General features: G+C 41.2%; 1 protein-coding gene across 3 annotated transcripts in view; it reads right to left on the bottom strand.

The window, feature by feature from the left end:
• The window catches only part of LOC309379334 (lymphocyte antigen 75-like), a 71,407-nt gene that overhangs the window by 15,281 nt on the left and 42,168 nt on the right, over positions 1 to 13,958 (bottom strand). For 2 of the 3 annotated variants that reach the window (XR_014172424.1, XR_014172425.1), the window contains exons 29-36: positions 13,475 to 13,669; positions 13,132 to 13,352; positions 12,711 to 12,885; positions 11,976 to 12,140; positions 11,669 to 11,785; positions 10,477 to 10,644; positions 7,574 to 9,811; positions 5,980 to 7,543 (exon numbers count right to left, since the gene is read on the bottom strand). Coding sequence is in view for 1 of the 3 variants with exons in the window: in XM_081928458.1 (XP_081784584.1) it covers positions 10,477 to 10,644; positions 11,669 to 11,785; positions 11,976 to 12,140; positions 12,711 to 12,885; positions 13,132 to 13,352; positions 13,475 to 13,669 (1,041 nt within the window). In the remaining 2 variants the exon portion in view is untranslated. Of the gene's footprint in view, positions 1 to 5,979; positions 7,544 to 7,573; positions 9,812 to 10,476; positions 10,645 to 11,668; positions 11,786 to 11,975; positions 12,141 to 12,710; positions 12,886 to 13,131; positions 13,353 to 13,474; positions 13,670 to 13,958 lie in introns of those variants that run through there. The other variant, XM_081928458.1, reaches the window with a different exon arrangement.

The raw sequence follows: 13,958 nt of genomic DNA on the forward strand, positions 1-13,958 counted from the left end.
GCGACACCGTTCATATCTCCCAACATGATAATGTTGTTATAGTCCAAATAGTCCAGCATAATCTCGTGCAGCTTCTTAAAAAATTCCGATTTTCCATCATTTGGGGCGTAGATTCCTAGAATTAAAAACTTTTCACCTTGTGTCTGGATTTCAATTGCCAAAATTCTGCCCTGTTCGTCTTTAAATACAAATTTTGGGGACAAGTTCTCCTTTGCATAAATCACCACTCCTCTTTTCTTAACTTTATCCGATGAAATAAATTCTTGGCCTAACCTTTTGTTGATTAGCACTTTTCTATGGAGTCTTGTCACATGTGTTTCTTGCAGGCAAATAATGTCCAATTGTTCTTTTTTCAAAATATGAAATACTTTTCTGCGTTTTTCTGGAGAATTCCCGCCATTTATATTCCAACTAAGAAGCTGTAGAGACATCCCGGTTTACTTCTTGGATATCACAGTTGGGTATCTAGTTTGTCGTCCTTTTCCGGAAGCTGTGGTGCCGGGCCGCCTCCAGATGGTATGGATCCTGGTGGTAATCCCGGTGGTGGAGGCCAAGAATCTACGGCTCTCTTTTGGAGGTCCTCCTCGTTGTCGTGTAGGAACTTCTGGTGGTCTTCTGGTGTTTTAATTCTTACCTTCTTTCCTTTATAGGTGAATGACAGACCTTGAGGAAATTCCCATCTATAAGGGATTGCGTTGTGTCTTAACAATTTGGCCAAGTCTGTGTATGTGGCTCTAAGGTCCAACAAATATTTAGGAATGTCTCTATAAATTTCTGCCCTTTTGCCTTCGACTTCCAGGGATTTTTTAAAGTGTTGGCCTAATATCTTGTCTCTTTCCTCTCTTGTTCTCAAACAAACCAAACAGTCTCTGGACTTATCTTTCTTAACCGATCTTCCCAGTCTGAAGGCCGTCACAATCTTGAAATCTTTATCTTCTTCAACCCCCCAAAATTTAGAAAACAGCTCCGTCAAGAATTTCTCTAGGTTTCCCTGTTCCAACTCTGGGACAGCCCTCAGCCTAAGATTACATTCCTTACTTTTCAGTTCCACCATTGACAGGTAGGCTTGCTGTTCTCCTACCTGTCTTTTCAGAGGTCTTACTTCCCCTTTGATCTCTTCCACCTTCTTGCACGCTTGCTCAGCTTTTTGATTGGCTTCCGCAGCTAATTTATAGTTCTCCGCCGTAGCTCCTTGCAGTTTCTCAATAGCCTGAGTGTGCTGCGAAACCTGATCTGTTAGCTTGCTGATAGTAGATGTAGCTCTATCAATTTTAGATGACTGATCGTCCACCTTCTTATTCAAAAGTGCCAATTGTTCCAAAATTTGTTTCAAGACTGGATCAGTTCCTCCAGCCGCCATTTCTTCTGTAGCAGGCGTTTCAACTTCCTCCTCCTGCGCCGTCAACACAGTTGGCACCGAGGATCTACGATGATGAATCAAGGTTGTTTGGACAAGCTGCCCAGCTCTCTTGTCTTTTTTCTTTTCTTTAGCTTCCTCAGCTAAAGCTTCCTTAGCTTTAGCTGCTCTTGTTTTCGCTGGGCCACTCATTCCACAGCTGCTGTTCAAGGTCAAATAGTCTTTCAATCCATGAGAAAGGCAAGTCCAGAGTATAAACAATTAAACCACAAAAAATCCCAATAAGATACAGTTCCCAGACCACTATGCCTCCGCAAATCCACTAGGGGGGGTTTTCAAAGGAAAGAAAGTTTCTTTTCCACCATCAAAGCTCCTATTTCAACTGAAATCCCCAAGTTCAGAAAGGAGGATTTCAGAAAGTTCTGTTTCAAATTAGTGCCACAAGGTAACGGAGAGGTTTCGATGACAGTATTAAAGCGATAGTGTATCCATCAATGCAACAGTTTATGTTAAAAGAAAAGTTTCAGCAGCCTGACAGTACTCATTTGCAACACTGGCAGTCCAATAACTCGGTTTTCCCCTTCAATTCCACATCTCTTCACAATAGGAGGAAGATTCTCTAGCACACTGAACCAAAACATTTATTTCTTCACTCTTTTTCAATTTCTAGAAACACACAGTCTATTAATGCCCCTTCTTACTTCTTTCAAAATCTCTTTAACGCTTCAGCCCGCATCGGGTTCTTTGCTTTGCTCCGATTAGCAGGACCGGAAGGCGGACTTCCTGTTACTCGCCTCCCGTTTTCAGCCGAAATAGACAAATTTAAGTTAATCCTTAATCAGTACTTTGGTACCCCTTACTCACGGGTAGATTGCAGCCAATCTCGATGTTTTTCAAGAAGGTAGGTCGGCGCTCATCAGCAACAGCAGCGCGGCTTCACTTCCGCGAAAAGAGCGATGAACTCACAGCGCCGCTCCCCCGTTCACGATCCGGAGCCTCTTACGAGGTCCCTTCCTCGCTTCTGGGGGGGCTTCTGGCACCCGCCGAGTCCCACGGCCACAGGCTCGCTCTGCCTGCGGTTTATCTGGATGGGTCTCCGCTTCGCCGTAGCGGAGGACCCTTTTTCGCGGAGCCCCTCTTCACTGAGTAAAGAGGACCGCCATTGCCGTTTTGCGCCGCCTCCGGAAGTGCCCGCTTGGCTCTTTTCCTCTCGAGGAATCTTTTAGCTATTGGTGCTTCTGTCAGAAATGCAAAATCTCCTTTTTTGTACGCTGTGCTAATTATTTCAGCATAACTCCTTTTTTTCCATGCTTGCAATCAGTACTAATCCACTACTGACTGATCAATTGAATTTTGCCCACGGATGCAAAATATAGGAACATTAAATGTCATAGTACTAATTATAATGAGGTCTTGTTTGTGTGTGATAATATTGGTAATGCCATTTCACCTTTCTACCCAAGACATAATAACAGTTGCAAGTTAGGTTAGTTATCTGTTCTTTTTAACCTAAAATTTAAATTACCTTAAAAGTGTTTTCCCTGGATGGTAGAGACTTGGCTTGAGTAGGTGTTTGGAAAGTGGGAACTACAAAATGCTTCTTCAGTTAAGTTATATGCAAACTGACCAGTAGAGGGTATCAGTGTTGTTTCCTTAGTACACCAGCAATATGGGAATGCTATGCATTTTTAAATAACAATATACAGAAAACTATCAAAGTAAACTGCTTTGCATTTAAATTAATTTCAGTGATAGTAACTATACCTTTGAAATGGATGGAACTTGTTTAATATTGACAGGATTAGGATTTTCCATTGGCCCTGTTCCAGTTCTAATGTTTCAACAACACGTTTTTCTTACTGGTTCCGCATCTAACCCAGTGTCAAATTTCATTTTGTGCAAGACTCTCTGTAAAGCTGCAAAGACCTCACCACCATCACCTGTTGAAATTTGGCATGGTGGTACTTTTTAACAGCTGCAAGCCCTTAGGAACCTTAGAGCAGAACTATGCGATGCCAGCACACCCAGGTCTTAAAATGTGGGTTCCTGCCAAACACCCTGTAAAGCAAAGTATGAAATGAGTTCAAGTGGGAAAGTCCTTGTGAGTGGTGCAGAACCCTTCAATTCCCTCCCTCCAGTCAGTTTTTTTCTCAGCTGCTGTTTGAGACAAGGAAAAAGTTCAGCTGGATGAAAAAAAATTTAAATGGTGTGTGTGGGTATGAGAGAATGAGAGAGAAAGGACAGAATAAATAATATGGGAAGCTGCCTTACACTGATTGGCAGCAGTTCTCCAGGGTTTCAGACAGGAGACTTTTCTAGCCGTATCTTGGAGATGGCAGGAATTAGCATAGTGGACACTCTACTTATGTGCTGCCACCAGCATCAAGTGTCATTGTGCCCTTTTGAAGAAGCTGCAGTGAACACAGTTATTTACAAGTAAACATGCTGATGGTTAGGTTGACAGGCTTTGCAACATGGAAGTTACCGTTTTGCAGCGACGTGGTCTGTTTCGTTTACAATAAAAGTGGGGGAGGAAACAACACATCTCCAAAATTTTAACCTCAACTTCTACAATGTTGCCCTTGGCTCCTCAAAGAGCAAGTTAACTTTTCAGGGTATGAGTTCTTTGCACAGCAATTTTAAAAACCAGCAATGGAGAAACAGAATAGGAAGTTCAAAAATTCAGATTGATTATTATTTTCAGATAAAATCTTAAACTCAATGCCTTGCCGACTCCTATGTTGTTGTTGTTATTAGAATTTGTATACCACCCTTCATCCACAGATCTCATCCTACCCACATTTATCAGGAACTCCCATTGGTTTTCAGTTTTTAAAGTGTGTTACATTGTAGCCTAACTGCATATCAGAGAGGCAACATGTCTCTGATCTGTTGTGTTTTTTGCAATTAGTTTGAATAGGCAACTAAAATTGGATTAAGTGCCATGTACTGTAATATGGTATGCGCATTGCACATGCGGTTCCTTCAAGGGCATAATCTGAAAGTCCAAGATAATAAAAAAAGAGTCCAGAAAGCAAAGCAGGTCTGGATCTAGTTTAATGCCTAGATGGTAGGCTATCAGGAGACCCCCTAAGTTCTGTGATGGAAGAAAGCCAGGATATAAATGAAACTAGTGATCTTTTTTAACAGTTGCCCAGTGGCAAATATTCCCCTTTGGGGCAAGGTGCTCATGAGGAATGGCAATGGCCAAGCTTCAGGTGTGCTTAGAGGAAACAAGATTATCTGGACCCATTTAAGTCTGGCTTCAACTAAAACTGCCTTGGTTGCCCTGGTAAATGACATTGGCCTGGAGAGCAGTAGTGTAATCTTGCTTGTACTTGGTCTCTCATGACTTTTGGTACCACTGACCACAGTATCCTGGAGGATAGCTTTAATACTCACCAACTTCTAACTTGCATCCATTCACAGACAGGGTATCAGCCTCTTGTTGTTTTCTATGTCTGCAAAGGAATCAATTTCCTCAACATAGTAAGTTAAACATAGAATCTCTCTCTCTCTCTTGAGCTCCCTAATGCATGCGCTGATGACATGCTGGAAGGCTAGCATCATGAACCTGGAGAGGCAGTGTGCAGGATGGTCTAGCTGATGACTGAAGATACAAGAACGGCACAGCTTAGGACCAAGTCAGACCATTGTGGTCCATTTAGCTCAGTGTTGACTATAGTATAAGCTGGTAGTGGCTCTTTGGAGTTTCAGGCAACAGACATTCCCAGCCCTACCTGGAAGAGTTCAAAGCAGGTGCTCTACCCCTGAGTGAAAGCATATCCCATAGCACCATTAGCTCTGACTGCATCATAGAACTGGAAGGGACTACGAGGGTCACCTAGTCCAACCTCCTTGTGGTCCCTTCCAATTCTACAGATCGAAAGGTTGGCGGTTCGAATCCCTGCGGCGGGGTGCGCTCCCGCTGCTCGGTCCCAGCGCCTGCCAACCTAGCAGTTCGAAAGCACCTCCGGGTGCAAGTAGATAAATAGGGACCGCTTACCAGCGGGAAGGTAAACGGCGTTTCCGTGTGCGGCTCTGGCTTGCCAGAGCAGCGATGTCACGCTGGCCACGTGACCCGGAAGTGTCTCCGGACAGCGCTGGCCCCTGGCCTCTTAAGTGAGATGGGCGCACAACCCCAGAGTCTGTCAAGACTGGCCCGTACGGGCAGGGGTACCTTTACCTTTACTTTATGAAGCAGTTTACTTATTAAGCAGAAGAGGAGGGAGCAAGTCCTGGGCTCCGTCCAGGTGTCTCATCTCACTTGGCAATTAGTATTAAGTTCAGTCGTACCTTGGTTTTTTGAACAGCTTAGTCCTTGAACATTTTGGCTCCCGACCGCTGCAAACCTGGAAGTGACTCTTCTGGTTTGAAAACTATTTTTGGAAGCTGAACGTCTGACAGGGCTTCTGATTGGTTGCAGGAGCTTACTGCAGCCAATCAGAAGTCGCACTTTGGTTTCTGAACGTTTCCAAGGTACGACTGTATGGGAGAAGTGGAAGACTAAACAGGCACACAACTTCCTTGCAAGTCAAGCAATTGTTTTGACTGTATTCACCTACTAATGCCATTTTCCCTTCTTGAAAAAAAAAAGGGACAGAAGACACCTCAGAACAAGATTACTTTTTAAATCTTTATTAACTTTGATGTTTGTGGGTCTTTTTTTAAATACTGAAGAGTACAAAAACATTTTTAATCAGGTGAAAAGCACTGAAATCAGCTTAAATTATCTCACAAGTACAAATCTAATCACCATTGAAGCTTTCTACTAAATCTACTACAGTATTTCTAAGGCCATGACCCAAAGGTAGGTTTTGTTGCGAACTCTCGATACAGATATATTAAGGCATTTGCATTCATTCACATCATGACATTTCCCACAATATCGCAGAATAGATATTCCAGAAAAAAACCCGGCACACACAATTAAAAACATAATTAAAAAAATTTCTATCAGAATATTATACAAATAAACACTTTGTAGAAACACTGGAATCTTTTGTGCATATTTATCTACATCTTGCATCACTGAATAGCCCTGATAATATATTTAAAATAAACTTTCCATTTTTAGATTCACATCAATAGAGAAGCCCACAAGTGCAAATAGTCATAAATTCAGTAATGCTGAGCACACTTATTTAGTGGAAATTGCCCCAAACCCTGGTTACTACTGCACATGCAAAAGAGTACTTAATGGAGTATGCCCTGCGCTGGGAGATACATACGTCTCAATCTTTGCAATATAAAATCTTTTAACATACGGTCATCCATTTGTCTTTCCCGTTTCAGTTCCCTGGTGTGTGGTGTGTATGTTGAATGTAGCTCCCAGTTCTTTTCTCTGCCACCTAGCAGGTGACTGGCGCTGTCAAAGATAACTACACCAGTCATCTGTTTGGCACAAGTACCTGTGTGTCAGGGCGTACATTAGAAACAGGTTGTGATGCAAATTTTATTAAATGGTGAACAAGCTTCTTCATTTAGGACTTGGTTATGGGCATTTTATTTATCTAAATATTCTAAATCATGCTTCCAAAAAAAAAAAAAAAGACAAAGTGCATTTTTTCTCCTGTGTGTGTGTATATGCACACACACACACACACACACACACACACACACACACACACACACCACTATCATCCCCCAGTCCCTCATAGGTTATAGGCACTATATTAAAGACCTTTCTGCACAAACAGTTTGTGTGCAACAAATGTCCAATTTTTTGCCCGTTCGTTGTACAACAGCAGCAGTTGTGTTATCACAATTTCCAGATATTAAAAGGGGAGCATTTTGTATCTTGGAGATCACAGACTACCCAAACTAGCACATTCATTGCTATTGGGACTGCTATATTGCTGAGGGCACTTGTTGGAGATTGTCTGAGACAGTGTGTGTCCAGTTAAATATCTCCTCTCCAAAACGCTTAATGTTTTTTTTTAGAAGGTGTGTAGAGCCACCTCCTTATACTTCACACTATCACCCTCCCTTATTATGTACTGATAAGATTATTATACTGCTGTCACTGAAAAGACGCTTGTGGGCAGAAATGCATGAGTTGCACAGTTTAAATGATCCTGCAGAAATACCCCAGCTGAAGAGATCTATAGCAGGAAGAGACTAGTAGCCGTTCACAAGAGCTAACTGTGAAGTTGGACAAAGGCCTACTTGTGTGTGTGTATATGTCTATATGTATATATGTCTATGTCTATACACACACACACACACACACACACCATAGGTGATGTTACACAATCTTGAAAAAAGGGACTCACATGCACGCACACACGCTTCCAAAGGAAAGCTAATAGGCTGGCTTTCATTTTGCTAATTAGAACAAGATTGAGTAGCTACATGCTCCTATCTCTATGCATAGTATGCAGAACAATGGACGTTGGGCCAAGGAAAAACAGTCCAGAGCCCTAGGCGTCCAATGATTTCCTGCTCTCGTACATGAAGATTTTCTTCATGTATCTGTTAAGGCACCTCTTTTCTATTTGCATATGGAGTGCTTTTGTCTCGTTTATTAAATGGGAATCCTCTACCTATGTGGGATTCTTGGGGGGCTTTTTTGGCCAAACCCCCCCCTATCATAAAAATAAAACGAGTAGTAAGCTAATTATTTTTTAGTATTATCTTTGACAGCATTCCTTAAGTCAGTAGTATTATCTGAACAATTAGTTAAATATTTCCATGGTACATTTTTATTAAATTAATGGAGTTATACTAATAGAAGCTGTTCCTTTATTTTGGCTAAGAGACAAATATTATGCTACATATTAAATTATATGTGTCTTATAATTACCCCTCTTCTTCTAAAGCTCAGTTAGGGTTGGCTGCTGTGTTGAGGCCACTTTGATTTGCTCTATGTGACAACTGTCACCACATGGTGAGCCGGTTATGTGCAAAAGCTTATCACACGAAGCCAGGTGTTCCTACCATGTCATAACATAGAACCAAGAAAAAGAGTCTTTGGTGACATGAGGGGAGGAAACACCACCTAGAAGTAGGAGCTATACTCAGAAGAAAATGTGGACGACCCCATTTAACCATGGTAGTGCTTTGACCCCTCACATCTGCATGTCTTTTAGATGCTAATCAATGGGTTGCATTCAACAAAGACCAACTTAGAGGACACCCACAGAAATGAATGGACCTAAGTAGGGCTAACAATACATACAGCTCAATGTGTTTTCTGTATTAGTACAGAACAAAATGAGTACCCCTTCAGAAGTAGCAAAATATGACAGAGGTAATAATGACAAATGTCAAACATTATCAATAGGAACCACAATCTTTCTCCAGGTTCCACTCTTTATAGGCTAGTTAGTACACACTAGGGGTCTGAATCTTTCATTTAGCCCTTGGTTTCCATTTGGCCTCTTACATTTGTATGTGTGGGGACGGTATGGCTTATTAAAGTTAAAAATGTTTTCAAAATGCAGGCTGACAAATTGTTGTTATTCTTTTAACTGTTGTAACTAAAAAGCTAACTAAAGAACTGAACCAAAGATAGGAGGGATCTTTGGAACTTTTATTGAAAAAGGTCAACATTTCAAGTTTGTATTAAAAACATTTCAAGTTTCTTTCTTTCTTTAAAACAACCCTTCTGTACCCCAATAGGTTTTAAGTACAGTGGTACCTCGGGTTAAGTACTTAATTCACTCTGGAGGTCTGTTCTTAACCTGGAACTGTTCTTAACCTGAAGCACCACTTTAGCTAATGGGGCCTCCTGCTGCCGCCGCACCACCTGAGCATGATTTCTGTTCTCATCCTGAAGCAAAGTTCTTAACCTGAAGCACTATTTCTGGATTAGCGGAGTCTGTAACCTGAAGCGTATGTAACCTGAGGTACCACTGTAAAAGAGTATGGTTGATACAAGTTATTACATTATGTTATTTTGCGTCCAGTGAGTCGATTCCAAAAGATTCTCTAGGCATCAATCATACTTCATATAGGAGAGCATGTCCAAAAATCAAAGCATGTCCAAAAATCAGTTTCAGGGTCGTATCTCAATGCATGTGCAAATCTTAAAGACCATGGAAAGTGCAAAGTCTGATTGGAGTTTAAATCAGTTGGTGAAACACAGTTGTCTTTCCCTCCTCCTTTCAAATGTGGGGGGAAAGGTTGCTGTCACACCCTGAACAAAAAATAGATACTGAACCCAGAGGTCAGCATTTACCTGCTACTGAATACATTTGGTATAGGTTTGCCAAACCAAAACCTATAAAATTATGCCTAAACAGCCCAATCCAGCACAAACTGTTCCTCAGTCACCATCTCTGGAAAACATAGTGTCCGTTTCATCTTCGTACAACCCCCGTTCGTAGCGTACCGAAGAGAATCCGCCCCAGTTCAGTCGTTTCTTCTTATAAAGGAAGCATATCAATCCAGCAACAAGTGCGACAATAATTAGAATAGCGACAGCTATTGCCCCTCCTACATGACTAGAGACTGTAAGGAAAAAAAACACCCCAACGTCATCCATCTGTAACTATTAATCCAGAAGCAACTTGGCTGAAAATCATATGTATTATACAAAAGTTGTGTGAGGCTACTTCATGCCAGCTAGAATGCAAAGCATTTCCCTGCCCTTGCTCCTCTCATTTTCAGCAAGAAAAGCCCTTTATTGATTTGACGTGCTCTTTGCACTGAGGAAATATGGGCATTCTCTATTACCTCTGTCCATGTTTGCAGAAGCACAGGGAGCCCCTACACATTTGCAGGAAAGGAAGGTTTTTGTAGGGAGATGGGTTTTCTCCTCCTCCATAGATCTCTGTATTTATTATGTGTGCTATTACCTATAGTATTATTAGTCAGTGGCGTAGCGTGGGTTGTCAGCACCCGGGGCAAGGCAATTAATTTGTGCCCCCTAATCCATGGATTTGCGCCCCCTAACCCTAACCCCCCCAGATGTTGCGCCCAGTGTGGCTGGCCCCCCCTGCACCCCCCACGCTACGCCACTATTAGTGTCATGATGATGATGATCATCATCTGCATCTTACCGATATCGAAACATCACATACAGTTGCTCCTGATGAGAGACTGGACCCCCCTGCTGACACAATCACAGGCCAGTTTAAAAAGCTACATTATTTTAAAATCAAAATCATACATACCTTGAGGAGCTTTGCAAACAACTCTGCTTTGGAGATTTCTGCAGTCAGTTTTGGACCATGTACCATTTGTTGAAAACACAACGCTACATTTACCATTGGGTTTTTCTTTTCCCTTTTCCCAGTTGACATATTTAATTTCTGAGCCATCAAGCCACTTCATGGATTCAGCTGTATATTAGGGGAAAAACCACCCACAAAAAGTTATTCCTTAACAGCAAAAATGTGCTGCAATTATTACAGTGTGTACAAGCAGCAATTTAATTATATAATGTTCAGAACCAGAAAAGTCTACTAAGCACCAATAGTCAAGAGTCTATTCAGCTTCTAAAAGCTTTAGTGCTGGCAGAAGGATGCAGAGAACTGAGAAGCAGGGAAGCCTAGGAAAGAAGGTCTATGGTAGGTATAGAGGAATAGATAGAAAACCATTAGGCCAGAAGAAAAACCGGTAAAACGAACAATCTCTCTATGCCTGCATATGGCTGCGAGTTGCAGAGCTAGACATAGATGAAATGATTTCAAATAACCAGGTACATACATCCTTGGCTAATTGCCCTCTAGCCTGGCTAATTCTCTTTCTCTGTGCTTTTATTTACAGCATGGAAAATATGCCAAGTTGCAATGCATGTTCTTTATTTGATTTCTATTCATTAAAATTTTAATAATGTACTTGTAGTGCACAGTAAATTTCAGGAGCATAATCGAAATAAAACTTCAGTTTCGCTAAAATCAATGGAAATATGGAATGCAGCTAACTCTCCTTGAAGAGAGATGCCTGACTTCACCTGCCTTGCTTATTATGCCTTGCACAGTACAGTGGTACCTCGGGTTACAGGCACTTCAGGTTACAGACGCATCAGTTTACAGACTCCGCTAACCCAGAAATAGTACCTCGGGTTAAAAACTTTGCTTCAGGATGAGAACAAAATCGTGCGGCGGCGGCATGGTGGCAGCAGGAGGCCCCACTAGCTAAGGTGGTACCTCAGGTTAAGAACAGTTCCAGGTCAAGAACGGACCTCCAGAACAAATTAAGTACTTAACCCGAGGTACCCCTGTATTAGGTTGCAATCCTAATCCCACTCCCTAGGAGCAAGTCCCACTGAATTCAATGGAGCTTACTTCTGAACAGGCACGGTTAGGATTCCAGCCTTAACAGTTATAAGTCACAAGTGCTTCATAGTTATTCACTGCTTACCATTTTCTTGCATTCCAAGCCATACTCTTCCAGTGACAAAATAATGTTCTCGTAAGTGTGCGCTCACAAACTTATTTTCTTCCTCATTTTCTATAGTCAAAAGTGTTGCAGAAGGATCTAAGTGGATAATGTTAGTGGTCAAAAGTGAAAATAACTTCTTGAAAGTTCTCTTTATTAACATTTATGGAAATAATTTATGGCAACATTTAAAGTAGTAACAAAAAAAATCAGCTCTCTATCCAAAATATTCTTAATTATATTATAGTCTCTTTTTTAAGATGTAACATGATGCATAATTTGGACATACCAAGCTTCTTGCAGACTTCTTTAGCTTCTTTCCAATTGTATATAGAGAAATTGTAAAATGCCAAATCAAATGCATAGCAATGCTGTTTATACTGTATCCACTGTGAAGCACTACCAGTAGTTTTTGGGCAGTATGTGGGATTTTCTGCTTGCTTTGACTGTACTTCTGTGAAAATATAAATCATCATCATCCAAACATCTTAAGGCACTCCTATCATCCATTTGGGTGGTTCAATGGAGCCTTGATAAGCCATTGCCACATAAACACAAACTGCTTGTTGGCACACACACATATATATCTGCTGCTGTGTTGGAGCAATTTAATTTACTTTAAAGGTACAGGACTATGATCCATTGGAGGGTATCCCAGGGAATACAGAGCTTTCCCTCTGATGCCTGAGATGGAATTCCAGAGTCTACCTCTGAATGCCAGTTTCTGGGAGAATGCTGTTGCACTCAGATCCTGCTTCGATGTTTCCCATAGGTATCTGGTTGGACACTGTGAGCATGGGGTGCTGGACCAGATGAGCCACTGGCCTGATTCAGCACGGCTATTCTTATAATCTTAAGGTTTTGGTGGCCAACAATCCTTGGCAAGTTACTTAGAAGGTCTCAAAACCAGTAGGACTTGCTTTTAAGGAAATGCTTTTAAGTATAGGGCCAGGGTGGGGTGGGATCTGCCCTCATCATTCTCTTTGGTCTTAGCACCACACTGGACACATGAATGCAGACTTACTGTTTGAAGGGTAGTAGCAAATAGCACCATCAGCGCCATGCGAGCAATCCAAGCGATTCCAAAATCCTTTAGTGTCCAGTAAGAAACAATTTCCAGGAGAATGTGAATGCTCATATTCCCAGGGCTTGTAGTCAAATGTGCTTCCATCAGACCACTCAAAATCAGAATCACTTTCCTAGAAAGAGAGCAATTCGATTCCAGTTGAACAAGTGCAGATGTCACTTTTTGTTTTAGCAAACATTGGGAAAAACAGGCATCACGGCTAATTATTGGAGCACAGCACCACCCGTGTCCTACAATGTGTTTAATGTATGAGACAAGTTAAAATATTGCTAACAGAAACGAAAAGCTGGCTCAAAACCTTTAAAGATAATAGCATGGGGATATGGTTGCAAAAGCACATGAAACAGTTCAAACTCACATTATGATTGGATAAACCAATCCAAAGTGGATATCCATCTCTTTTTACAATATTTTCCAGAAACACTTGCTGCGATTCGCTGTGTACGCTGGCTAAATCGCTGCCATTTCGTTTGCATTCTCTCCATGCATCATACCAACTGAGCTGTTTTTGAAGGATCCAGTACGTGTTATTTCCATGGGGTAGTTTCTCAGGCAGCGGTGGTTTGTATTCTTTGGGTCCTATTTCAATATTACAACAAGGACAGAAGTTTAGTTTTTTTAGTTTTAGGCATATGTAAAAAATTTTAATAATAATACCATAGGCCTTTGGAAATTCAATCCAAATTGCAGACATTGCTTACCCATTTCTATCTTACAGACAAGGATGCTGTGTAGGCTAAATTGCTGAGGTAACCAGTTGCCACTGTAATTGTACATATCCCAGACACCATCGAGACCAATACCAGCAACAAAATTATTATCCTTTACATAAGGTCTCCCCAGTCTCCAGTTATTGTATGAGAGGTATGTATTGTCATCCCACTTCAGATTACCATCTGCAGAAAACAAACAAAATTAAGTTTCCATAATGAGTGCTACAGATTTTATTTAGAAGAGAGAGTGTGCTGAAATTATCCCACAATGGCTAACGTTAACATTACTGGAAGGTCAGTAATAACCAACACTTGGCTTAGAAATAAAAGGAGGTACCTTTTGCATACAGTCAGGGGTCCCTTTACCTTTTGCATATGCTATTTGGATGTGGCCTGGTTTGTTGACGGTATCAACAATTTTTTAAAAAAAATGTTTTCCCACTTTAGAATTGTTTCTTATAATCAAAATTAA

Source organism: Podarcis melisellensis (assembly GCF_964234715.1).
Source record: "Podarcis melisellensis genome assembly, chromosome: 1".
NCBI lineage: Eukaryota > Metazoa > Chordata > Lepidosauria > Squamata > Lacertidae > Podarcis > Podarcis melisellensis.